The following is a 27,566-nucleotide window of genomic DNA, read 5'->3' as shown; positions in this document are numbered from 1 at the left end:
AGTCATAGATACATCCATTTTGCGATTTGTGCCTCACCTGTCAAAAAAGTCACATCCCAGCACTGGTGGACACTAGACTTGGATACGGGATTCCAGTAGTGGTCAGATCAGTGCCAAATACCTAGGTAAAATAACCTTTCTGCTTGTACTTGAGAGTCCCCTGTTTATGCCTCCAAGATTCTCATTAACCCTTTTGGCCACAGCACTGCACAATAGCCAGCTGATTAGCCACCATGACCCCCCACCCCCACCAATATTTCTTACAGTCACTGCTTCCCATGATAGAGTCCCCCATTGTGTCAGTTTGGTCTTGAGTCTTTGTTCCTAGCTGTCTACATTTACATTTAGCTATGTTGGATGGCTTTCTGAAAGCTCTGCTCTCGGAATTATTTTGGGGCAGTTCCATGTGCTGTGTTAGACAGGAGGTCAGATTAGATTATCACAGTGGTTCCTTCTGGACATGGAATCTATGAATATTAAAATACATATCATTTGCTTGCACCCAGTTTACCAAGTGATGCAGATTACTCTGTATCAGTGACCTCTCCTTTTCGTTATTGACCACCACCCCCAATTTTTGGGTCATTCACAAACTTTATCAATGATGATTTTATGTTTTCTGCCATGTCATTAATAAAGATATTAAATCGTATAGGGCCAAACACTGATCTTTGTAGGACCCCACTAGAAACACACCTGTTGAATGATGATTCTCCATTTATAATTAAATGTTGAGACTTATCAGTTAGCTAGCTTTTAATCCGTTTAATGTGTGCTCTCTTAATATCATTCCAATTTTTTAATCAAAATGTTGTTATGTGGTACACTATTACCTTTATCAACAAAACTTGTAATCTCATTCAAGAAAGATATCAAATTAGTCTTGACAGGATCTATTTTCCATAAACCCATGCTGATTGGCATTCATTATATTACTCTCCTTTAATTTTTTATTAATAAAGTCCCACATCAGCCGCTCCCTTATCTTTCCTAGGATCAATGTCATACTGGCAGGCCCATAATTACCCAGGTTATATGGTTTACCCTTGTGGATACTGGCACAACATTAGCTTTCTTCCAGCATTTAGGAACTTCCCCAGTGTTTCAGGACTTAATGAAAATTAACATTAACAGTCCAGTGAGGTCCTCAGCCAGTTCTTTTAAAACACCTGGATGCTGATTTAAAAATGTCAAACTTTAGTAGCTGCTATTTAACTTCCTCCTAAGTGTACAAGAAATATCCCACTGTAGACAATGCCAGAGAGACATAGGTGAGCTGAACTCTTTACACTTGGGAGGCAGTGTCTCTAGCAGCTTTAAATTCAGAGCTGGCCCTCAGTCTCCAGATAATTCAATCTGCTCACCTGCAGATGGTTCTGGGGTCCCATGTGCTTGTCTTTGAAAGAAAGAGGCTTCAATCTCTCTTTTGAAGATGCTACATGAATGTCATTTGCTTACTGCTCCTTCCTCCCACTCCTCATCTCCCTCCTCTGACCAGCTCAAGCTGTCATCTGACTCCTCCCATTGCTCTCCTTCGGGGTCCTCAGCATCCATAGGATCTTTCTCAGTCTGGTCTTGTCTGGGCTGAGAGCTGCTCTGGAGATGCTCCAGTTTGGCCCAGGTCATGGGGCTGGTCTTTCGCAGGGCGATTTCCACTTTCGTGGGCACCATGTTTACAAAGCTCTTCTGTACATCAATGACCTAGAGTGAGAATGGGGCAGGCATGTCATGGTAAGCATTCATCAGACACACTCGCTGGCCAGACATTTAGTATTAGCCATTATATGTGCCCATGATGCTTTCCTGTAGAAGCAAGAAGTCAGTGTAAAGAGGAGGCAAAGCAGAATGAAAACCAAAGCATGTGCATGGAGTCCAGTACCTGGGACACGAACACCATGGTTCCTCAAGGATTTTCTGTTGCTTCATTGTGGGGGGCTGATCACCATGAGTCTTAAGTCACCCACACAGGAAAAGGTGGAAGGTTACCAGTGGAGAGGGAACGGAAAGCACACGTAGCAACTGAGAGAAACTACCCAGAACTTCCGAGCCTCCACTACAGCAAAGCCAGTACTCTTCTCCGCTACTAGAAGAGAGGGATCATGGGTAAAGTCAGGGAGGGCAATGACTGCATTGCAGTGATTGGCCCAACCAACTGGATTCCATTTACAGGGATTGAGGGCCTCCAGGGTGCCATGCAGAGAGATAGGAGTCCCTCCTGGGTGCCCCAGGATGCTGGGGTGCAGAGACGTGGCACACAGCTGAGGAGAGACACAGCAAAACGAGAGGAACTATAGTTATAGGCAAAAAAGGTCAGGGACGAGATGCTACAGGAGAATGGAGTGAAGGGTAGGGATAGGAAATGCACCAAGGCAATGAGAGTATTATTCCTCCCTCTACCTCAGGAGTGGGCAAACTACGGCCCGGGGGGCCGCATCCGGCCCTTCAGACATTTTAATCTGGCCCTTGAGCTCCTGCCAGGGAGCCGGCTCCGGGACTTGCCCCGCTCCACGAGTCCCATGGCTTCCCACGGCTCCCGGAAGCAGCAGCATATCCCCTCTCTGGCTCCTACGCATAGGAGCAGCCAGGGTGCTCTGCACGCTTCCCCCTCCTCAAGCACCACGCCTGCAGCTCCCATTGGCCAGCAACTGCAGCCAAAGGGAGCTGCAGGGGCAGCGCCTGTGGACAGGGCTATGCGCAGAGCCGCCTGGCCGCGCCCCTGTGTAGAAGCTGGAGAGGGACATGCCGCTGCTTCCGGGAGCTGCTTGAGGTAAGTGCCACCCGGAGCCTGCACCCCTGACCCCCTCCAGTGCCCCACCCTGTGCCCCAGTCCTGATCTTCCTCCCGCCCCCCAAGGCCCTCGCTCACCCCCTCCTGCACCCCAACCCCAATTTCATGAGCATTCATGGGCCGCCATATAATTTCCATACCCAGATGTGGCCCTCGGGCCAAAAAGTTTGCCCATCCCTGCTCTACCTACTCAGGAGATAGTGGGGTGGGAGGGCCGGAGGCAAGAAGTTACCAAAGCTACCAAAGAGAATGTTTAGGCTACACATTAGTAGAATAGGGAGGCAGCCTGGTCTCGAGGATTGAGCACAGAACTGGGAGTCAGGAGGTCCCGAGTCTAATCCTGGCAGTACTAGACTCACCATGTTACCTTGGGTAAGTCACGTCACTGCCCTGTGCTTCAGCGTCCAACACTGCACAAGAGGAGGAATGACAGACCTGCCCAAGGATTAGTTACTTACTAATTGTAAAAGTACAGTAGGAATGCTGTGAATTATGAGCAAAATCGCATCCTGGCTGAAATGCATGGCAGGTTAGTGGGCATGCAGGCAGTCTGTTCGATACAGGAGGAGACTGGGTGACCAAGGATGCTGTATGATTGCACAGAGAAGAGATAAACCTGTTACAGCACACCAAGACACATGTAAATGGAGTCGCCACAGGCCTCACTGTTGCACTCAGCCACTCTGTGGCCTTTTACTTGTTATTCACTGTCTGAATTACAGGCAGAACTGAACGTGCTGGCTATACGTAAGATTGACCAACACTCCCCGGCATAAGACCCTGTTTTCAGCTGTATATAACTTTGCCTAATTATAACCATTTGGGCTGAAATGTTTTCTGCCAAGAGTCTGCCTCTGGCTGATTTTTGGTTGTTTGTTTAAAGTTTCAGCAAAAAATGTTCTTAGAATGAGCTAAGGGAAAATATATGTCGTTTTGCCCAGGTTAAAAACATTCATACAGCTCTTTGGTTGAGAACTGCAAACACATCTCTGCAGGGACGGACTTGGAGCAGGGCAGAAGGGTTACCCTGGTGTGAGGGATGTGCCTTTTGCAGTTCCTAGGAAAACATGCCCACATTTGGCCAACGTCTGTGTCTTTGAAAGCATCTCAGTCTGCAGGTGCTCAGCAGAGACTTGCTAGCATTTGGCAGTTAAATGAACTGAAAATTAACTGCACTGAGGCAGGGACTGATCAGGACATTCCCTGCAATTGCTACTCCCTGCTGTTGTGGGCCGATCTGGAGCTCAGCCTGAGAACTGAGAGCATGAGGATGGTCTCTCTCTCTCTCGCTCGCAATCCCAGACAGTGAAGGAGAAAGCAGTCAGACTCAAATGCAGAGGGGACAAGAGAAGGCCTGAAGGTGGGGTAGTCGGACTGAAGGAGGAGAGAGTAGATTGGGCCAAGGCACCTTGGACTGGGAGCTAGGGGTGAGACTGGGCATGGCTAGCCCAGGAGAGTGGGAGCCAGTGGGGGATGGGGACAGAACTGGGAGCCAGTGTGTGTGTGGGGGAGATAGACTGGATGAGGAATGGGAGGGGATACTGGAATTGGCTGGGGAAGGAGACTAAGCCAGGGAGTGTGTGTGTATGTGGATCCTGAAATCAGATGAGAGCCTGGATTGTTGGGGGAAATGGGACTGGCTGGGCAAGGAGCCAGAAGGGGGATATGGAGGACACATGGAGGCCCTTGCATCTGGGTAGTAAAGCATCAGCTTCAACCTAACATGCAGTTGTCTCCAGATCACAGACCTGGTTGCTGGCAGCCATTAACCCCTTCTCCAGCATAACACCGCCCCCCCCCACAAGTCAGCTCTGCTCACCGGCCCAACATGGGTTTAAAATGGAGACAGCCTTAGTGATTTCTCTCTTCAGACAGGAGAAAAGTAATGAGGGGTGGAGGGGAAGAAGAGGGTATCCTGGCAAGGGGGCACACTGAATCCCTTGCAGGACAGGTAAAGGGGCCACCCAGAGTCCTTGGCATGGGGGGGAGAATTGGGAGACCATGGTATGGGGGAAAGGAAAGCTGGGGGATACCAAGAGTTCCTGACATGGGGGAATGGGGCATAAGAGGAGGGACACAGAATCCTTGGTATGTGGTGAAGGGGAGAATGGGAGACACGAAAGCCCCAGACATGATGGGGGGGAAGCATTGCCGTGGGTCCCTGAAACACTGGGGGATGGGAGGGTGGCCCACAGGGAGCTTGTAGGGAATGGAGGAAGACAGGGAACTCCTGTTGTATACACTGTGCTCATGCTCAGCCTACAGATACTACAAAGTGTGTGGCCCTCCAGCAAATTAGGCACAAAAACAGTGTTAGCGGAATGCTAAGATTGCAAAGTCAAAGTCAAGCGTTCCAAAGTTCGGAAATGCTAGAAATAAGGCTGCCAGTGCACCTTTAATTTGGCCCCCTTTATGTGGATGCACCATGATACAGCCTCTAATTACATGGTCGCTAGTATTTTTTCCATATCACCCATGACATTCTGTGTAGAGGATGCACCTAGTCAAAGTTAAACTCTCTAAAGCCATCAGGACCGGATAACTTAAACTCAGGACTATTAAACAATATAGCCAAGGAGCTCTCGGCATTATTAATGTTGATTTTTAACACATTTTGGAACACTGGGAAAGTTTCAGAAGACTGCGAAAATGCTAATATTGTGCCAATATTTAAAAAGCATAAATAAGAAGATGACCTGGATAACTATAGGCCACTTAGCCAAACATTGATCCCAGGCAAAATTGTTGGAAAGGCTGATGTGGGATGCCATGAGTATAGCATATTTGATGCCACTGAACATGCTTTGATGGAAAATAGATTGCTTCCGGGATGAATCGGAGTTCGGTAGATACTACAGTGATGAGTGCCATAGAAAAGTCTATGAGGAAATTAAATTTTATTCGGAGCAGAGTTTGAATAGTGTGCTGTAAATAAGGCCTGGGGTCACACATTAGACAATGTGGAGAAAAACTGCTGAATGAACACCAGCCATCCTTCTGTGCACTGAATGAGGCAGGAACCTTGTGGGAAAAAGCAGTATGTGATCGTGTAATTAAGACTGTTTCATAATGTGTGCACCCCAAGAGGGCTCAGATAAGGTTGCACAGGCATCCTTAACTCTAGCATTTCATAACTTTTAAATGCTTGACTTTGGAATCTTAACATTCTTTTTTTAAAGTTGGCATATAAGCTCTTTTGGGGCATGGTCTCGCTCTTTACTTGTTTCTGTGAGCCACCCAGCATGCTTCTAAACACTTTATAAATGATAGCAATAAAAGTCCTCCTGGAACTCTATAAAATGTCAGCTCAGAAACCTCTTCCAGGAAACCCAAACTGCCTCAGCTAGCACAACACTTCCAGCTGCCCACATCCCTCCAGCTACAAATGAAAAGAAAATGAAATATCAATATCTGAATGGAACAGGGTCTCCTCTGGCTCCACGAGAGATGGGCTCAAGCTGGGATGGAACTGGGCTCAGCTCTTGGGCACCATTACGGCCCAGGAACAAGTGTGCCACAAGGTAGCTGACCAATAAGCAGAGCTGGTCTAGGTCCCTAGTGTCAGAGCAGCAGTGGCCAGTGAAGCCAGTCTGGTTGGTTGGAGTTAAACCAGGGGCTATAAAGGCCCATCAGAGGACAGGAAGGGGGTGAGTTACTGGAATGGCTACATAAGGGTTCCACGAGAGAAGACATCAAGGCGTGCCGCTAACTCCTGTGCGGTCCCTGCAGCAAGGGGCAAGGTGCCCAGCAAGGTTGCTCTGGAGCTGCTGTTCCAGAGGAGTAATAAAGCTGGCTGATGGCAGCTGTCTGCAGAGCTGCAAGGAGTAAGAAGCCTCCTTCAGGGCCGAGTTAGCAGAGAGAAGGCACCAGCAGGGGAAGGTGATCAGCTGGATCCTCCAAGCCTGGGGAGTCGTTGAGGCGAAAGTGGCCACTTGAAGGAGAAGCTGGCTAAGGCTCTACAGCTGGCTAAATTACAGCCCAGCCCAAGGCAGAGAACTGGGGTTCTGCCAGAAGGAGAGACAGGGACTGTCTGAAGCACGACCCAGCTCCAGGAAGGTGAATGGGGTGAGGGGTGTCTCCTGATCTGGGACAAAGAGCTGACCAGGACTCTTATAGGGACACAGAGCAGGGTGACCTGGGGCAACTAACACAGCAAGTTACCTCTATAAACAACTGAATGAGGCAGTCCCCATGAAGTGGGTGCATGTTCTGGAGCCAGCTTAGGTCTGGTAATTGACTGAAAGAACCTGATGGGGGCGCAGAGTGCACTGGCAGGGCCACAAGGGGGTATGCTGGAGAGGTTCAAACCTTGACAAAGTGATGTCCCCTTGCCCTATGAGAAGGTCCAGGGTAAGATTCTGGGATGCCAGCCCAGTCCAAGCCAGCACTAGGGGCTCTGGAGAGTTCACGTTTGTACTTGCGATGCTTCCCCAAGAGCACTGACCACTCTTTGTCCAGTACAGGTGTCCACAGTTCAAGAATGCTGCTAAATCAGAGGGGCCACAAGAATCATTAAAGGATTAGAAAACATGCCTGAGAGTGAGCTCAGCTTGTTTAGCTTAAAGAAAAGGTTAAGGGGTGACTTGATCACAGTCTATAACCGTAACACCAACCCACCCCAGTCGTCGGCAGGCTGGATCGAATCTGGGACCTCTGGTGCCTAGTACATGAGCCTCTACTGCATGAGCTAAAAGCCAACTGGCTCTTAGCTAAGGCTGTAGAGCAGACTCATTTTACCTCTCTCTCTAAGTGGTCTCGAGGCCACCAGATGGGACAGAACACCACACCCATGATGTGTGTGGGTTACATAAGCATCCACATGGTCCTTGCACTTAGGAAGGAAGAATCCCATGCACCGCTACAGGCTGGGGACCAACTGGCTAAGCAGCAGTTCTGCAGAAAAGGACCTAGGGATTACAGTGGATGAGAAGCTGGATATGAGTCAGCAATGTGCCCTTGTTGCCAAGAAGGCCAACGGCATATTGGGCTGTATTAGCAGGAGCATTGCCAGAAGATCGAGGGAAGTGATTATTCCCCTCTATTCAGCACTGGTGAGGCCACACCTGGAGTATTGTGTCCAGTTTTGGTCCCCCCACTACAGAAGGGATGTGGACAAATTGGAGAGAGTCCAGCGGAGGGCAACGAAATTATTAGCGGGCTGTGACACATGACTTAGGAGGAGAGGCTGAGGGAACTGGGCTTATTTAGTCTGCAGAAGAGACGAGTGAGGGGGGATTTGATAGCAGCCTTCAAGTACCTGAAGGGCGGTTCCAAAGAGGATGGAGCTCGGCTGTTCTCAGTGGTAGCAGATGACAGAACAAGGAGTAATGGTCTCAAGTTGAAGTGGGGGAGGTCTAGGTTGGATATTAGGAAACACTATTTCAGTAGGAGGGTGGTGAAGCACTGGAATGCATTACCTAGGGAGGTGGTGGAATCTCCATTCTTAGAGGTTTTTAAGGCCCAGCTTGACAAAGCCCTGGCTGGGATGATTTAGTTGGTGTTGGTCCTGCTTTCAGCAGGGGATTGAACTAGATGACCTCCTGAGGAATCTTCCACCCCTAATATTCTATGATTCTATGGGGAACAAATATTTGTTAATGGGCTCGTCAGTCCAGCAGAGAAAGGGCTGACAGGCTCCCATGGCTGCAAGTTGAAGCAAGACTCATTCAGACTGTAAGTAAGGTGTGAATTTTTAACAGTGAAGGCAATTAACAGTTGGAACAATTTATCAAGGATCGTGGCGGCTTCTCCATCACAGGCTACGTTTAAATCAAGATTGAATGTTTTCCTAAAAGCTCTGCTCTAGGAATTATCTTGTGGCAGTTCTATGACCTGTGTTACACCAGAGGTCAAACTAGATGATCACAAGGGTCCCTTCTGGCCTTGGGATCTGTTAATTTACATCTTGGCACCTGAGCCCAGTTTCCGTCCCTTTCCATCCACAGCTTGCTGGAATAAGAGAACCAAGATAAACAGAAATCTTACCCCCCAGAGATCCAGCTTTGCCTGGAAAACCTTGTCACCTTCGAACATGATATGGACATCAATCTGAAAGAAAGAAAGAAAGAAGTCTCTTAGCAAGTACAGAAGGACCAACTCTGCAGAGCTGGTGAGTGAGTGAGCATCAAAGCCACACAGCAAGCGAAAGGTGTCACCTCTAGGATACGCTTTTTGGGATAGCGTAGCTGCACAGAATCATAGAAATGTAGACTGGAAGCGACCTCAATAGATCATCTAGTCCAGTGCTACTCCATTGGCTGCCGGCCTGCGCGCACTTTGGAAAAAGAAATTGCTAGTCCCCTACATCAAATAGCTTGAGAAGCACTGATCTAGTCCATTCCCCTGCACTGAGGCAGGACTAAGTATTGAGACTAAGCAGCCTGATACTGTGGTGTGTGTCCCCCCACAGGACAGTGCCCCCACCCCACCCCATTTCAGGCCTCTGTAGTAACGATCTGATAATCCATCTCCTGCCTATCTTGAAGCTCTATGGGAAAAGTCAAACTCCTCACCCTCAGCTCCCAGGCCCTGCAGCATCTAACCCCCACTTGTGTGTTCTGCAGAAGGAGGAGAGGCTGAGAAGGGGACCCAATGTGTGATAATTAGACAGATGCTGAATTATGTAATTGCTTATTGTCTTGTTATTTACAGATTGCAGCAATGGGATATGGAGCCTAATGCTCTTAACTCAAAGTTATCAAAGACCTTTGTGGAGGAATTGTAATAATACTGAATTAACAAACCACCCAACGCCAAGACCATAGTTAGAGCTGATGCGGCAGTTATCATAGAATCACAGAAGGTTAGTATTGGAAGGGACCTCAGGAGGTCATCTAGTCCAACCCCCTGCTTGAAGCAGGACCAATCCCCAATTTTTGCCCCAGATCCCTAAATGGCCCCCTCAAGGATTGAACTCACAACCCTGGGTTTAGCAGGCCAATGCTCAAACCACTGAGCTATCCCTCCCCCCATTAAATGAAGAATTTCTTTCCTTGCCACACCTAAGCACTGCAAATTAACTTTGCTCCCTCCACCTTTCCCAGCAGCCAAAATCTTAAGTAAGGCTTAAATCGGAAGCCTTCAGGAGATTTTACAGATGCCAAGGCACAGTCACTAATCCTCACGGTGCCAGATTTTTGTGCTGATTCAGGGTGGCCAGGGGTTAACCCTTCAGCTTTACTAACAGACTCCCCACTACTAACAGAGGACTTACAAAACAGTACTGCTCATATGGAAACTAGCTGAGAGGGTCGAAGAGTTTCAGGACACAGTGATGCAGAGGAAAGAATATGGCCACGTGGGACAGAAGCCCACTCTCAATGCAAAAGGAGAAGGCCGCAGATGGAGTGCACTGAGCATGTTGCTGTAGGATTACATTAAATGGACCAAAAGATGCTGAGGGTCAAAACAGGCTCAGCGTTATAATATCATTATTGCTGGACTTAATAGGAGAGACAGACTTCCCAGTGCCAGTAGCAAAAGAACAATCCAAACCCCATCCAGGAGCTCAGCCCAGGTTGCGATAGGCAAACTACTGTGCTGTCAAACTAGGGAACCAATCTTAGTCTGTGCAAGGAGGAGCCGCAGAGCTACTTAGATTCCAGGACCCTACTCAATAAATATTGCCAGCGTTTAGTTATAGATATAAAAAAAATAAAATAAAAAGGCACCTCACCCTTGTTCCAGGTGTCTTTTGAGTCCACCCCTGCTCCCACTTCAATGACCCCTCTCCTCTTCCCCCGATAAACAATATTCAGGAAGGGGGGACAACCTCATCCTATTAACATTAACCAATCAAAACATATTTTGAAAAAATTTAATTATAAGCATTTCTTCCCTTTTCTAGAATCTTTTAGCCCATCATACCAACCCATGACTTTACCAGGAGCCCTCAGCACAGATTGTTTTTGATGCAAACAGTCCAGTTGTACCAGTCTATTTGTCTCCAACTTTTTCTAACTTTGGTAAACAATTTAATGTAACAGGGTGAGCTGGACTTTTGTGACCTTGAACAACTGCGAGTACAGGCCTGTCTTTGCTAGGAGCTGGGATTGGACGACAGGGGAAGGATCATCCATAACTGCCCTGTTCTGTTCATTCCCTCTGAAGCACCTGGCACTGGCCACTGCTGGACAGGATTCTGGGCTAGAGGGACCACTCGCCTGTCCCAGGTTGGGCATTCTCATGGCCATTCTTAACACACCCTGTCTACTCTCCACACAGCTTCATTCGCACAGCGAGAGGCAGTGACAAAACTGCTCCCTGTGGCTGCAGCTCCATAAAGGACAGCCCTCAGGAACCACACCACAGAAATTAACAAATGCAATCCTCTGCTGCCCAGCCACTCCTCAGCCAGGGCAACAATACTCTGAGCAACAGTATCTCTAAGGCAGCCAATAGCTAGAACACTGTCAGCCTGAGATGTTGTCTCAGCCCTTCAGCAAGAAGCAGGGTAGTCCTGTTCATATCAGGGTTATCCCACAAAAATTGAAACAGGTGCCAACTCCCTGCAGCAGGTAGTAGAAGGAAGAGAGAGAAGGCCAGAGCCAAGGGAAATTGCATTTTCCTTCTCAGGAGCACAAGGTCTACCCTAAGAGTCTATATTAGAAATGGGGTGTTTAAGCGACTGTTCTAGAGAGCATTAGCATGCATACAAAGGGCACTGGCTGCCTTTGACAGCCTGCACAGGCCTTGAAGACTAGCACGCAGCAGGACAGCATTTTGCATTTCTACGTCTGTTAGCCCTGGACCCCACATACCACAGTGCGGTTGGCTGTCACAGAGCTGAGTGCTGGCAGAGGATTCTTGGCATAAATCGTCACCACCACTTGGCTGCTGGTTTGATGCCAGTCTTGTCGACAAGAAACCAACTTCTTATCCTGGTGAGGAAAGGAGCCTGTTACTGAGGCCAGCCTCCAGCACACATGAGTCTGTATCTCCTCCCCCATTACAGAAAAAACAGACTAGCCAAGGAGCCCTGCACCATTCCTCCCGGCTGAAGTGTTAACTAAAGGCTAGAGTCACAGCAGAGCACTAGAGGCCAAGTTGGTCCAGCATATCAAATGTAACACTAGGTTCTTTACATTTAGACTAAAGCCATTTCCAACCCAGTCTGCAGCCCAATGAGACTAAAGAGGGACTCACCATTGTGTGCAGGAGACAGGGAAAAGCTTCAAAAACAGACTCCAAAGAGAAACTGCTGAGCTTGAATTAATATGCAAACTAGATACCATTAACTTGGGTTTGAACAGAGACTGGGAGTGGCTGGGTCATTACACATATTGAATCTATTTCCCTAAGTGAAGTATCCTCACACCTTCTTGTTAACTGTCTAAATGGGCCATCTTGATTATCACTACAAAAGTTTTTTTCTCCTGCTGATAATAACTCATCTTAATTAATTAGCATCTTACTCTACCTTTTCATGTTCTCTGTATATATATATATATCTTCTTACTATATGTTCCATTCTATGCATCCGATGAAGTGAGCTGTAGCTCACGAAAGCTTATGCTCAAATAAATTTGTTAGTCTCTAAGGTGCCACAAGTACTCCTGTATTTTTTGTGGATACAGACTAACACAGCTGCTACTCTGAAACAAAGCAATTACATCACTTTTAATATCCATCCATCTCCTGTTCCACAGCAAGATCCTCATCAGGTTTTCCTAAACTCCACAGTAATTTCCCAGGGAATCAGATGGGTCTGACTCCAAGGTACACAATTCAGTCTTCCAATCAGTGCTCTCCTTCCTCTAAATCTAAACCTCTGTTTCCAGCCAGCCATGAAGTTGGTTGGAGCATTTTCTCTCTCTCTCACCTTATACTGGCACTCATCACCCCAGGGCTAGAAGGCTTTGGGGGCAACACTTCTGAACAAAGCCATCTTAGGGAGCAAGTGTAATTCAACTCAGACTGGCTCTGGCACTGGTAAGTATCTAACACAGAACTGTTTGGTGCTAGGAATATTTTGAGAGGCTTTTCCTGCATTCAGAAAAGTTCAGCTGCCTGTGTGATCCTCACTCACAAAGTCCGGGTCAGTGGGAGGCTACCTGTCTAGGAAAGGTTTGAAGATGAACAGGCCCATAAATGCTACATCCAAATCAATTGTTTTAAACGTCCCTCTTAACCTGTTCTGTACCTCAGCCAGAGCCTTCCACACCCAAACTGTTACAACCAGAGAAACATTTCCTACTCAGCCTTTCCCTTTGAAAGCCAGGCAAAGGCTTTGGGCATTTGACAGTGCAGACACTCCGCTAGCTGATCTCTCTCTCCTGGTCACAGGGGACATTAATCTCCAGGGAGGGGAGGCTTGGGCCAAGAGACCTTCCTCCCTAGCCCACAGCTGCTTATACTTACCCACCAGCCCATCTAAGCAGCAGGGCCTTGGCACTCAGTGTGACTGGGCCCAGTGCCCCACTCTTGCTAACTAACCCTGTTTAACTTTTTCTATTTGTCACCCACCAGTGCTTTCTAAGGTGTAAAAACCAAGAGCTGCACTTTCAGCCTGCCCCATCTGCACAGAAGCTGTGCAGTAGCCATGGAATATTAGAAGAAATGACAGTTATGTGTCTTGTGTTATACCAGTTGCACCAGACACAATTCTGTGAGAATGGCCCAGTTCTGTATTTCTGCCTGCTTTAGAAATGGGCAGAGTAATAAACAGCCATGCCAGTGGAGATGACTACCCTGTAGCAGTCAGATGAGTATATGTTAAGAGGTAATAGCAGGATATTTCAAAGGGCAGACTTGTGCTGGTCTGATTTTATCCTCTCTTGTGGTTTTTTAACAGCTAAGCAGGGCTGGGTCTGGTCAGTCCTGAACTGCAAACCTTCAAGGGAAAGTCCAGGTGGGGCATGGGGACCCCTTTGCACTTGCTGACAGGAAGAGCAGACTTTGTGTTAGCTTGGAAGTGCCTTCAAGGTTTGGGTGCAGCTTCCCCAGTCCCCTTGCCTGTTGAAATTGATTCAGCCTCCCTTGGAGGGTCACCAATGGGGAGGCTGTTCATATTCTGCACTGCCTGGGTCATGTCTATTTAGTTTTGCTACCATGCCCTGACTTTTTAGCTCATTTCCATTAGGTTTGGCTGAGATGGCATTTCTTTTTATGCATCTATTGCTAGCAGTTTGAAACACCTGGCTTCTAAGCTAAGCTGCTCAGGCCTGGTCTCAGACTAGGGGGGAAAGTTTAAGAAAAGTTTAAAAAGGATCAGAGATTCAAATACATTTTAAATACGTTTTAATTTATCCTCAGTTTAAAAAACCCTCAAGAAAGTTATATGCACAAACCTATGTGACGGTAGCATGTGGTGAAAGGGCTGCATTCGCTAAATGCCAGAAATGCAGGTAAGGCCCTCACAGACTGTCATGCGGCCCCGCTCTTCATAGGCACTACAATATGGCTTATCCCATGCGATCATACAATGCCTAATAACACCTGTACAGTGGTTTCCCTCTTCAAAGCCCTGTGCTGTATAAATGTTGTCCAAGTCCTTGCCACTGGGCAAAGTGATACTTTATTCAGCAAACGACAGACTAAAATGAAGAGGACATTCATTTCTCTTCATGCTGGGGTCTGCACTACGCCTGTAAAGAAGGGGCACAGTGAGCAGTCCTGGCCGAGTCCCACTCTCCCTACAAGGAGGGATTATTTGCGTAAACAGCACTAGCAGGATTTGACTCTTCATGCCTACTCTCCCCCTTTGCCTAGAACCCTGATGCTCCAATGCAGGCATTTGTGTTTCTGCCTGTGCTGTGTACTCAGGAAAGGAGACTGTGGTGATGCACACACTCAAGGCCTCAGAATTACAATGGTTTCAATCATAATATTTTTTGCATGTGATATTTTAAGAATTCGTTTGGTCTGTTGTGCCCCAGTGATGAGCAGATGCCACAGTTACCAGGACAGAGTGAGCAGCAGTGACAGTTCAGGATTCCTTTGCTGTCTGCTCACTGCTCTAAGAGCCTTATGGCAGTGGCATACCTCCTTCTTTAGCCAGCTGTGTTTCCCAGTGCTGCAGCCCTCTTGCTCCAGGAACGCACTGAAGTCTGTAGTTTTAATGCCACAGCAACTCCAGTACTTCATACTGGGGAAAGAGCAAGAAACAAATTAATCTAGGAATGCCAGAAAGGGATACATGAGTCTAGGGAAGATGGGCACTCTAGGGGTTTAGGGTTAGAGCTGTGAGAGGCAGGGAGACCTGGGGCACTCAAGATGCTGAGCATGGGGGATATGAGACTGACAGTTCCAGGCTGAACAAACTCAGAGGGACCAAGAGATGTGGCCATCTGTTAGCCTGCCTGTGTGACATGAGCTGGGGTGTCACATGGCCACAGGATAAAAATAACCAACACAACTGGCCATCTGTTTGGAGGAGCTGTGGACTGAGTGGGCCCCCCACGGTGAGTGTCTATCATTGTGGGGAATCTTGCTGTGCTGCTGACTGGTCTGCCACTGTAGTTAGGGTCCAAGGCGAGCAGGCAGTTTTTACAAGTATGGGGATAAAAGTCTCCTGGTTCCAAAGGATATTTCTTACCCCTCATGGAAGACAGGAACTCCTGGGTGGAAAATACAAGCCTCCGTCTCATTCTCTGCCCCCTTGTAGATCTGCCAGGGAAGAGGCAGTGGCAATGATCAGCACAGCATGCTGCTGAAAATGAAACCTTACCAGAACCTTTAGGGGAAGGCGGGAGGAGAATTCTTCTTTGCTTAAAGTGCAGCTGGTCCCCACTGTGTCCTCCAGGACATGGCTGGAGCCTCAGGACCCTTCACTGACTGTCCCTTCCTCAGTTCTCCCCTCAAACACTTAGCTTAGTTTTAATCCAGTTGGAACCCCCATCCCATGCTGCTGTGGCGGGAGGTGAGTTTCTGACTGGACTTTTTCCAGGCATTTTTTAACAGCTGCGAAGTGGGGTGGCCTGGATGGGCTCTTTTGACCAGCTTACGATAGGGACTCAAGTGCAGCCCATTGTGGATGGAGGATTTCTCACCAATGCCTGCTACTCTCGTGCCAAAGGCAACAGCATTACTGGCCTGTTCAGCAGGTCTAAGGGGGTAAAGCCCCTGGGAGTCTGGTTTCACCAGGTTTTTGGTCAGGGACATGTTTCTCCAGAGGTGCATGCTGTGGGGGGAGAGGCGCACATGCATTCAGTTCTGCATACAGAAGAAGGCACAGGGACAGGGACTCTGCCAATCCTTATAGGCCTTGGGCAAGTCACTCCAAGTGTTGGGAAAGACACATGCAGCATGGGATGGGAGGCTCAGATACCAAGGTGATGGGGACAGAGACATACACTCACTATTAGCAGTTATTTCAGCCCCCACGTCTGTCACCTTTCCCTCCTTGCCATTTCCATGCTTCCCCACATTGTGTGTTTGCTCCCTGCTGGTTTTGCTACCCCTCCCACTCCTGGCAGGCACTCCCTATGCTGTGCTCTCCCTCCTTCTCCCTGCCCTCTCAGTCTCTCCCTACACCCTTCTATCTACTTCCTTCTGGATCCCACTCTCACCCTAATCCCTCCCTCCTTCCAGGCCCTAGAACCTCTCCCTTCTCTCCATGGTTACAGGCTTCCCAGCTGCATTGGGCTGAGCACCCCTGCTCCAGGGTTCTGGGGCAGGAAGGTTACATGCCTACACAAGCCATCAACGTGCAATGCTGGTGTGATGGAACTGCTGTCTGCTATGCAGACCATTCCAGGGGCCTGCTCTCCTGGCCAGTGGAGCCTTCAGTAAGAGCTTTTTGGGAAGCCTGTTCGATTTCGGTGACAGAAGTGGAGACGCCAGCTTTGCTGTGGGGCCAACAGATTCCACCCCAAACCTTCACTGTGACTGAAGAAAATGCAGCTAGATGTTCCTGTCATAAGTCCTAGGTGCTGACACTTACTACTTTTGGTGGGCACTAGAGAGATCATGAAGACCCTCTCCCCCCTAGTTGCCAAACAAACCCAGAATCATAGAATCATAGGATATTAGGGTTGGAAGAGACCTTAGGAGGTCATCTAGTCCAGCCCCCTGCTCAAAGCAGGACCCACACCCACTAAATCATCCCAGCCAGGGCTTTGTCAAGCTGGGCCTTAAAAACCTCTAAGGAAGCTGGTCCCTGCCAGTGCACGGCACTGAGCCAGAAGCAGCAGGGAAGGGAGCATGTCCATAGAGCTACAGCTCTGAGATCTGATTCCTCAGAGCCTGGGACACCCTGACCTGGACTTTGGAACACAAAGAGCCAAGGGTGCAACTCACCGCCATACAGCCTGAGTTCTTACAGGTGGTGCCAGTTCTGACCTCCGGAATGGCCTCTGCTGTAAGCAACACACATAGCAAAGAGCTCTTTAGTACTCCTTTTCTTTTTATCAGGCTTAGACATTCACCCAGGTGTTCCACTCACATGCTCATCACCCAGGACCATGAGCCACATTATTCTTCACAAGGATACCAGTCCATAGCCCCCCAGTGCACAGCTCAGTCCTGGCATACAACCCCACAGCCTGCCACACCGTGCAGTCCCTCTGCATAACACACATACCTGCTTCTAAGTTTTGCACCCTCCATGCTTCCCATAAAGCACAGCCCAAGACCACCCTGCCAGGTCCATCCCCATCTTCTCACCCCTGCACAAGGAATCTCCCTCTGGGCATTGGTTTTTGGAGGCCAGCTTCAGCTTCTCCAAGGTCTGCTCCAGAGATCTGGACACTTTAATCAGCAGTGGCTGTCTTGGCTCATCAGAGCTGGAAAGAAAAACCACACACAACACAACAACAAACGGCATTTTTTTCCCATCTTGAGAGGGAAGCAGGGGCAGGGCCATTTACATAGCCAGTGCCTGACTCACCTTGGCCTTTCACGCTGCATCTTCTCAGCTGATTTTGGGCTTTGGATGATGAGTTCTGTGCTTGGCTTGGCCTTCAGCTTTTCTGAGGTATCCTCTGGCCGGAAGGGCTCGGGGGGCTTCTCATTGCTGTGACACCCCTTCATGCAGCCCTGAGGGGAGGGACCAGAGACAAGCCTAACACTCCTTTTGACCTCCCCACGCAAGGGGCTTTTAGGTCATGGTCATAGACTCACAGACTTTAGGGCCAGAAGGGACCAGCGTGATCATCTAGTCTGACCTCCTGCACATTGCAGGCCACCGCACCTCACCCACCCCCTCCTGTAGCAGGCCCATAATCTCTGGCTGAGTTACTGACATCTTCAACATGTGATGTAATGACATCAAGTTACAAAGAATCCACCATTTACTCTCCTCCAGAGCAGCAAGTGACCCATGCCCCATGCTGCAGAGGAAGACTGCCCCAGAACTCCACAAAGCAAGGACACTAAGCACACTAACATGTGGGGCACTGTGCAGGGGACAGTCCCTAACCTCAGCAGCCCAAGGGAGCAGAGCATCACGCTGTGCCTGGCTGCATTAACTGCCAGGAAGTTGTGTCAAAAGCATCCCAACAGCCTAGCACTAAAGTGCAGCAGGAGGGGATGGCCCAGGAATCTCTTAGTGCCAATGGGCAAAGGGCACAGAGGGGGTGCCTGGGTGACAAGGATCTCCTGGGTCTGGGACATACAGTCTATCTAGAATGTCAAAGAATCTAGAATATCAAAGAATGTCATGTGAGGTCTCAAAGAAAAGCCAGTGTCACACTGGTCATCAGTATAATCACAAACGGCACGTACAGATGCTGGGTAAGGAGTTATGTATATACACTGACAATTATGTACTTAAGGTCTGTGTCTAGGGCTGGCCACTAGCAAGGGTGAAAAAGCGGTTTTTGTCAGACAAGAAATGTCTGGCTGTTTTCACCTAAATTAAGTACTGTATGGTTCACAGCAGGTCGCCTCTCCCTAGTCTGAACCGAATGCTAATGAAGGACTGTGAAGTGAAGAAAAGTAACAGGAAGAAGCAAACACCTGGGGGAGAGGGGTGGGAGAAGAGAGACCCCAGCTTGAGGTGCACATCAACGATTTGCTCTAGAGTATTTGGGGGACAAAATGACACCCCAGCATCCTTCCCTGAGGCAGCAAATGGACAGTCAATTTGCTTCATAAAAGAGGGGTCTCAGCCAGGCTTGGCTGAAAACGCTGGTGAGAATAATGGATGAGATAAGCTGTTAAACAAGAGAATAACTTGTTTTAGTCTCTAGAAAACATGTTATGATTTTGATTTGTAAGTAACCCATTTTCCCAGTATTCTCACTATCACGTGAATCTCGGTACTCTGACAATAAACGCATTCTTGTTTTCATTATAACTAGATCTCAGTGCTGTGGTGTTAAGCAAAGTGCAGAACCTGAGTTGAGTCTTACAAGCTGGAATACGGTTCCTTAGGCCTGTGAGTGTTCAGTGGAGGGGGCTGGACACTACAGGGAACACTCCAAGGATCTGGCAGTTGGTGTGTCCCTATTGCTACCCGAACAGAAAAACCGAGGCTTGAAGAGGCCTAGAAGGCTCTATATGTGCTTCCAGAGGCTGGTGGTTTCAAGGATCTGATCCACATCTGGCACAAACAAGACTTCCGCATGTTGAGGGTAGGTGGTGGTGACGTACCTCACAACCCTGGGTACCTCTGGGGAACATCACCAAGAGGCCTCTGGCTCTTTTTTCTGTGTACCAGCCCTTTGCTGGTGAAGGGCAATGTGCATAACAGTTAGCCAGAAAGGCAGACATTGCAATAATCAACACAGGAGATCCCAGGGCCTGAGCAGGAGTGTTAGCTACTGGGACGGAGATGGGTGGGAGATTTTGACATGCTGCAAACGAAGAAATGACAAGATTTGGGTTTGGCCTGGATGTGATGGGAGGAGTGAGAGACGGCCCCCGAGTTAAGTGCTTGAGTGAGAGAAAAGAGAGTTGTGAGGAAGGAAGGTTTTTTTCAGCCATCTTAAATATGACTGGTAAGCAATCCAGGAGCAGTCCGTGAGAGACTGAGAAGCAGGACTAGGCAGAGAAAGTTAGATCCATGCCCACCAACCAATATCTAGGACTCAGGTGAGTAACATGATTAAGCTGAGAGAATTCCCACTAGAGAAGGGGAACCAGGGGAGATGGGTGGGACATGGATGGACCAGATTCTGGACAGGGAATTGGATGGGGAGGAGACAGACTGGATGGAGACAGGGAACCAGCCAAGAGAGGGACAGACTGGCAGGGGCAGAGATGGGGAAATGGACAGGGTGGGGACCAACCAGGCAGAGATAAGGATCTGGCCAGGGATGGACCAGCCAGGGATAGGGATCTGGCCAGGGAAGTTGACAGGGCCGGAAGAGACCAGCCAGGGGTAGGGATCTGGCCAGGGAAGTGGACGGGACAGGGAGGGACTGCCCAGGGATAGGGATCTGGCCAGGGACAGACTGGCCAGGGATAGGGATCTGGCCAAGGAAATGGAGGGGGAACGGATAGACTGGCCGGGGATAGGGATCTGGCCAGGGACGGACCAGCCGGGGATAGGGATCTGGCCAGGGAAGTGGATGGGGCAGGGACAGACCAGCCAGCAGTTTGGATCTGGCCAGGGAAGTGGATGGGATAGGGACAGACCAGCCAGGGGTAGGGATCTGGCTAGGGAAGTGGACAGAGCAGGGACGGACCGGCCAGGCAGCCAGAGGGTTCTGGTGTTTTGTTTTGGGGTCCAGGTGTGTCTGAGAGAGAATCATAGAATATCAGGGTTGGAAGGGACCTCAGGAGGTCACCTAGTCCAACCCCCTGCTCAAAGCAGGACCAATCCCCAATTAAATCATTGCAGCCAGGGCTTTGTCAAGCCTGAGCTTAAAAACTTCTAAGGAAGGAGATTCCACCACCTCCCTAGGTAACGCATTCCAGTGTTTCACCACCCTCTTAGTGAAAAAGTTTTTCCTAATATCCAACCTAAACCTCCCCCACTGCAACTTGAGACCATTTCTCCTTGTCCTGTCATCCGCTACCACTGAGAACCGTCTAGATCCATCCTCTTTGGAACCACCTTTCAGGTAGTTGAAAGCAGCTATCAAATCCCCCCTCATTCTTCTCTTCTGTAGACTAAACAATCCCAGTTCCCACAGCCTCTCCTCATAAGTCATGTGTCAGACCCTTAATCATTTTTGTTGCCCTCCGCTGGACTCTCTCCAATTTTTCCACATCCTTCTTGTAGTGTGGGGCCCAAAACTGGACACAGTACTCCAGATGAGGCCTCACCAATGTCGAATACAGGGGAACGATCACGTCCCTCGATCTGCTGGCAATGCCCCTACTTATACAGCCCAAAATGCCATTGGCCTTCTTGGCTACAAGGGCACACTGTTGACTCAGATCCAGCTTCTCGTCCACTGTAAACCCCTAGGTCCTTTTCTGCAGAACTGCTGCCTAGCCATTTGGTCCCTAGTCTGTAGCGGTGCATTGGATTCTTCCGTCCTAAGTGCAGGACTCTGCACTTGTCCTTGTTGAACCTCATCAGATTTCTTTTGGCCCAATCCTCCAATTTGTCTAGGGTCCCCTCTATCCTATCTCTACCCTCCAGCGTATCTACCTCTCCTCCCAGTTTAGTGTCATCTGCAAACTTGCTGAGGTTGAAATCCACACCATCCTCCAGATCATTAATGAAGATATTGAACAAAAAAAGAGGTGGAGACTGGAGCACCTGTAGAGGAGGGTGGGTTACATACCTTTATAGAGAGGAATTCTGAGAAGTCTGTGGTTCGTTTCTTGCAACAAGACCAGCCCTGGACACAAGAATAAGATGCATATGGTCAGGTATGGAAAACAGCACTGACCTCTGGATCCCCACATCAAACACACACTTTCTTATATCCTGGATCTCCCTTTGTCCTGCATGGACTGTCACCCAGACCTCACGTAGGCAGCTGCTTCTGGCATCTGGTTCTGAACTTATACAAGAGCTGTCCCTTTGCTGCTGCACTCACCTTCAGGGCATCATGGAATATTGGAACACCTGGGTGGTACACACAGGAATCTAGGAGCCAAAAACAAGAACATAACAGCCAGACTGGGTCATGGTCCATCTAGCCCAGTATCCTGTCTTCCGACAGTGGCCAGTGCCAGGTGCCCCAGAGGGAGTGAACAGAACAGGTAATCATCAAGTGATCCATTCCCAGCTTCTGGCAAACAGAGGCTAGGGACACCATCCCTGCCCATCCTGGCTAATAGCCAGTGATGGACCTATCCTCCATGAACTTATCTAGTTCTTTTTTGAACCCTGTTATAGTCTTGGCCTTCACAACATCCTCTGGCAAGAAGTTCCACACGTTGACTGTGCATTATGTGAAAAAATACTTCCTTTTGTTTGTTTTAAACCTACTGCGCATTAATTTCATTTGGTGGCCCCTAGTTCTTCTGTTATGAGAAGGAGTAAATAACACTTCCTTATTTGCTTTCTCCACTCCAGTCATGATTTTATAGACCTCTCTCATATGCCCCCTTAGTCATCTCTTTTCCAAGCTGAAAAGTCCCAGTCTTATTAATCTCCCCTCATACGGCAGCCGTTTCATACTCCTAGTCATTTTTGTTGCCCTTTTCTGAACCTTTTCCAATTCCAATATATCTTTTTTTGAGATGGGGCGACGACATCTGCACACAGTATTCAAGATGTGGACACACCATGGATTTATATAGAGGCAATATGATATTTTCTGTCTTATCTATCCCTTTCTTAATGAGTCCCAACATTCTGTTTGCTTTTTTGACAGCCACTGCAGACTGAATGGATGTTTTCAGAGAACTATCCACAATGATGCCGAGATCTCTTTCTTGAGTGGTAACAGCTAATTTAGACCCCATCTCTCAAAACAGAGAGTGTCAGCACTTCAGGACACAATTCCCTACTGGTCAGCCAGCCCTCCTGCCCTGCTCCCTACAGCATCCCTGTGACATACCCGGGGCACAATCCAAACTAATGAGTAGCTGTGTCACCCCTGTAACCGTGGGTGCTTTATGATGCCCTTCTGTAGCAGCTCCCACCTGGGCCGCTCACAAACGGCCTTCCAGGGCTTGCTGGTGAGCCGCTGCACCTGTTGGTTCAGCTCCATGGCTCACTGATGGTCAGCTGCCAGCCGGGGCTCTTGTGCATGCTTTCCTTGGCTCGCTCTCTCTGTCTCCCTTCTTTCTCCAATCTGGCTAGCTCTCGCTTTGAAGTTCTGTGGCTGCTGCTCATCTTTATAATTTACTGTTTCTGTTTCCCTTACTTGAAATAAGCAAACAGAAAGCAACAAACTGTAATCTCTCTGTGACTGTTCCCAGCCTCCAGTGCTATCCCAGTGCTTGAAGCATAAGAAGCTCAGGGGTGAAAGTAAGTTAGAGGACTTACCGCTACGCCGGAGTCCTGAGCAGGGGGCGTGGCCTCAACCGGAAGAGGCGGGGCCTTGGAGCCCTGGGGGTTCCCGGCTGCCAGCGCTACCCCGGGGCTCTGGGCTCTGGCAGAGCTTTAAAGGGCCTGGGGCTCCGTTGTGGTAGCAGCTGCCAGAGCCCCGAGCCCTTTAAATCCCCGCCTGAGCCCTACTGCCCAAGCCCTGGGGTAGCAGTGGTCGGGCTCCATTGGGGATTTAAAGGGCCCCGGGGCTCCAGCCGCCGCTACCCCAGGACTCGGGCAGCAGGGCTCAGGCAGGGATTCAAAAGGCCCTGGGACAGTAGCAGCGGCTGGAGCTCCGGGGCCCTTTAAATCCCAGCCTGAGCCCTGCTGCCCGAGCCCTAGGGTAGGGGTGGGGGGGCTCTGGTGGGGATTTAAAGAGCCCTGGAGCTCCAGCCACCGCTACTGCCCCGGCCCTTTAAATCCCCGCCAGAGCCTCACCGCCGCTACCCCGGGGCTCGGGCAGCAGGGCTCAGGCCGGGATTTAAAGGGCCCTAGGGCAGTAGCAGTGGCTGGAGCTCCAGGGCCCTTTAAATCCCCGCCGCCGCCCTGCCACCCCTACCTCAGGGCTTTAAATTGCCCTCTCGGAAAGCTGGTCCTGGTACAGCGCACCAGCTCTTACCAGTACGCTGTACGGGGCGCACCAGCTTACTTTCACCTCTGAAGAAGCTGTGCACAAACCCTCGTTCTCTGCACCACTGTGACGTACCAAGATACAATCCAGACTAACGAGTAGCAGTGTCACCCCGTCCCCTAACCTGGGGTGCCCTTTACCATGTCGTGCTGCTCCTCCAGTCTGGCTTGCTCACAAACCGTCTCCAGCATGTAAGTCGCTCCCAGCGATGTCTGTATGCTGCAGCCAGCCAGCCACGCCGTAGCTCTTACCAGCTTTGATTATACTGCAGGGTGACCCCAGCACACCCCCAGTGTTAGGCTTTTCCCTAGAAATAGGTGTCCTGGAATCCCCAACCCTCTCCTGGACAATACAAATATGATCAGTCTGTTATTTTTAAGATAATAATATGCCATCTTATTATTTTAAATAGTTCTTCAGACACTTCAATTTAAACACATTGGATTAGATAAAACAGTAAAAAGTGTATTAACTACACAGAGAGATTTTAAGTAATGAGACATAAAAGTCAGAAATGATTTACAAGAAAAATAAAGATAACACACAATTAGTGCCTAACTTAACAAACTATACTAAATTCAAAGCAAACCTTTTCTCGCCACATGCTCTCAACTGTCTTGCTTATGAAACTTTTAGGCCAGGACCCCAGCTTCCTTTGTCCCTTCTCATGTGGGGAATCAAAGGACAGAGAGAGAGGGAGGGAACAGGGTGAGCATTCCTTGAGGTGTTTACCCCTCATTTTTATAGTGTCAGTCCCCCTCTTGAAAACATTTCCAGCTGAGATTCAGGACATAGAGCAAGGTTGCCCAACTTACTGACCCTCTGAGCCACATACGAAAATCTTCAGAAGTTCAAGAGCCAGGGCCCACCTGCCAGAACTCAGGCCTTCACCCCCATTGGAGGTGTCTGCTGGGGCTCTGGGTTTCAGCCCCACTTCTGCTGAAGTCCTGAGACTTCTCTCTCCCTGCTGGGCCGAAGCCCCTACCCCACTACCTTGCTGCAAGGCAGAGGCCCCGAGCTCCCACCCGAGTCTGATAAACGGAGAATGGGGGCGTTGGGGGGAGCTCCGGGAGCCACGCTTTTACAGTAAAAGAGACACATGCAGCTCACAAGTCACAGTTTGGCCACCCCTGACACAGAGAGCCTATAGGGAAGGATATACTATAGATTCCCTACTGCTCTTCCTCACTGGTTGGAGCGTCTTTTGTTCCCCTTCCTGCTTGATGACTCTGTTTATTGCTTAAATCAAATTAAGCAGAGCACACATTCCTATGTGTGACACAGACCTGTTTGCCAACCTCAGTTTGGAACATATGTTAAGATCACCATGTGGGGGAACCTTCATAACATCACAGACACTGTCGTCACACACATTTAATCAGGACAATACAGCCCAGCAAATTACGAGTTTTCAGACGGTACCTCACAAGGCATTCTCTGTACAAAGATTATTACATCAGTGAGTAGGGTGTGGACACAGGGGTACACTCTGTCATGGCCACCCTGCTGGGAGAGGCTGCAGCAGGAGTAGCTGGGTGCTTCCCTCACTGCCAGCGCTCCTGCCCTGCTCCTGACAGCGTCCCCTCCTGGGTGAGGCTGCGACTGGAGTAGCTGGGACATCCCCCAAGCATCCACAGCCAGTACATGTCTGCCCTGTTTCCTACAGGGCCTCCTCCTGGGAGAGGCTGGGAATGGAGTAGCTGGAGCTTCCCAACAGCCAGCACTCCTGCCTTGATCCCTGTGGTGGCCCAGCTAGGAGCTATTGGGATTAGGGTGCCGAGTTTCCCTTCTGCTGAGCAGAGTATGTGTTCTTGAAGCCTGCTCCAGCCGCCAGTGAGGTGCTTGTCAGAGCAGCAGGTCCTTGTCCTACAGAAGTGAGTGAGATTGCAATAGGAAGGAGTGCCTGCTGTTACCCCTTTCTCTAGTTCAAGAAGTTGGGCCAATCAGGCTATTAGTAGGAGGCCTATTAGAAGGAACATTGCCACCAGATCAAGGGAAGTGATTATTACCCTCTATTCGGCATTGGTGAGGCCACATCTGGAGTATTGTGTCCAATTTTGGGCCCCACACTACAGAAAGGATGTGGACAAATTGGAGAGAGTCCAGCAGAGAGCAACGAAAATGATTAGGGGGCTGGGGCACATGACTTATGAGGAGAGGCTGAGGGAACTGGGCTTATTTAGTCTGCAGAAGAGAAGCATGAGAGGGGATTTGATAGCAGCCTTCATCTACCTGAAGTGGGGTTCCAAAGAGGATGGAGCTCAGCTGTTCTCAGTGATGGCAGATGACAGAACAAGGAGTAATGGTCTCAAGTTGCAGCGGGGGAGGTCTAGGTTGGATATTAGGAAAAACTATTTCATTAGGAGGGTGGTGAAGCACTGGAATGGGTTCCTTAGGGAGGTGATGGAATCTCCATCCTTAGAGGTTTTTAAGGCCAAGCTTGACAAAGCCCTGGCTGGGATGATTTAGTTGGGGTTGGTCCTGCTTTGAGTAGGGGGTTGGACTAGATGACCTCCTGAGGTCTCTTCCAACCCTAATCTTCTATGATTCTATTTGCAGGTCTGGTCCGCAGGGTAACACTTCTCAGATTTTCATTTTATGCCCCTATGAGATACTTAGCTTGGGACAGGCACCTGCAGATGCCCTCTGGACCAGAGGTGAAACTAAGCCGGTACGCCCCGGTACGGCATACCTGCAAGAGCCCAGGCGCTGTAGTGAGGTGGATCGGCTTCCCCAGGCAGCAATTTAAAGGGCCTGGGGTTCCCAGCAGCGGCCCCAGCCCTTTAAATTGCTGCCAGAGCCCTGCTGTCAGAACCCTGGGGAAGCGGCGGCGTTGGGGCTCTGGCGGCTATTCAAAGGGCCCGGAGTGGTAACGGCGGCCTGAGCCCTGGGCCCTTTAAATCACCGCCAGAGCCCTGCTGCCGCCTCCCCAGGGCTCCGGCAGGCTTCGGGGACAATTTAAACTAAGGACCTGGGGATGTAAAGGTCCCACCTCTTCTGGTAGAGGCCACGCCTCTTCCGGTTGAGGCCCCTCCCCCTCCTAAGGACTCTAGAGTACTGGTAAGTCCTTTAAGTTACTTTCACCCCTGCTCTGGACAGTCAATGCCCTGCCTGGTTCTCATGCACTTCAGGAACCAGAGACTGTTCTGGGCTTTGAGGAACCTAGCCTAGCTAAGAGCAGAGCCTAGGGCCCCCGTGTGTACCTGGAACTCCATCAACAGCTGCTATGACCCTGACCTCAGCGATTCAACCCCCATCTGGAAGGGAGTTCTCACTGACACCAGTTGCCTCCATTTACCTGAACTTCACTAGACTCCTCACTCAGGCTCCTGGCTTACTCGGAGAATTGGCCTGGAAAAAACATTAAAATTCTGCCAACTCAATTAAATACTTCCAGGGGATTGGATGGGGGAAGGGGGCTGAAGTTATTTTCATGCCAAGGGCCCCAGGTTAGCTTAACCCTGCCATGCAATCAGTGCAGATTTGTGTCAGCTCATGGGCAGAATTTGCATCCCATTCCACATTTTCAGGCACCAGCTATTAATTGGCCATGGATTTCCACATGCAGCTGAATGCTGCTGACTCAGATTGGCATTTCCAAGAGTCAGGGAATCAGCTAGAGCAACTGGCTTACTGGAAATCCCAGTAGTTCAACTTCTGTTACCTGACACAAGGGCAAGGAAACATATAACAAAATTGAGGAAAACAGCTAAAATCTCAGCTCACTAACTCCTGGAAAACAAATCCACTTACCCTCAGAGTTCTTATCGGCATCAAATCTTTGCCCACAGCCCTTGTTGTAACACAGCAAAGCCATTTCCAAGGCTC

At 49.4% G+C, this 27,566-nt stretch overlaps 1 protein-coding gene across 4 annotated transcripts; it reads right to left on the bottom strand.

Moving 5' to 3' along the window:
• Window positions 1-750: 750 nt before the first annotated feature.
• ITGB1BP2 (integrin subunit beta 1 binding protein 2) lies at window positions 751-27,566 on the bottom strand. Of its 4 annotated transcripts, none has more exons than XM_073358661.2 (12): window positions 27,492-27,566; window positions 23,863-27,089; window positions 21,666-21,715; window positions 21,408-21,464; window positions 17,615-17,763; window positions 17,392-17,510; window positions 17,026-17,084; window positions 15,323-15,393; window positions 14,770-14,872; window positions 11,547-11,666; window positions 8,773-8,835; window positions 751-1,701 (listed from the first exon to the last, which is right to left on the bottom strand). In XM_073358661.2, exons 2-12 carry the CDS (start codon window positions 23,927-23,929, stop codon window positions 1,447-1,449), a joined length of 1,113 nt encoding a protein of 370 aa, XP_073214762.1. In that variant the 5' UTR covers window positions 23,930-27,089; window positions 27,492-27,566; the 3' UTR covers window positions 751-1,446. The 4 variants fall into 4 exon arrangements, with proteins under 4 accessions (XP_073214762.1, XP_073214763.1, XP_073214764.1 ...); XM_073358662.2 differs by having other exon boundaries at window positions 23,863-24,080; window positions 27,492-27,561; XM_073358663.2 differs by having other exon boundaries at window positions 17,615-21,464; window positions 27,037-27,089.

The sequence above is a fragment of the Lepidochelys kempii genome, chromosome 9, assembly GCF_965140285.1.
Source record: "Lepidochelys kempii isolate rLepKem1 chromosome 9, rLepKem1.hap1, whole genome shotgun sequence".
Taxonomy (NCBI): domain Eukaryota; kingdom Metazoa; phylum Chordata; order Testudines; family Cheloniidae; genus Lepidochelys; species Lepidochelys kempii.
This window is presented reverse-complemented; position numbering and strand designations above follow the sequence as displayed.

Coding starts and splice junctions, on each gene's coding strand:
- ITGB1BP2 (XM_073358661.2), bottom strand. CDS start 23,929: ATGCTGGAGACGGTTTGTGAGCAAGCCAGACTGGAGGAGCAGCACGAC. Junction 21,716..23,862: donor CATGGTAAAGGGCACCCCAG/GTTAGGGGACGG, acceptor TTTGGCTCCTAG/ATTCCTGTGTGTACCACCCA. Junction 1,702..8,772: donor CAAAGCTGGATCTCTGGGGG/GTAAGATTTCTG, acceptor TTCTCACTCTAG/GTCATTGATGTACAGAAGAG.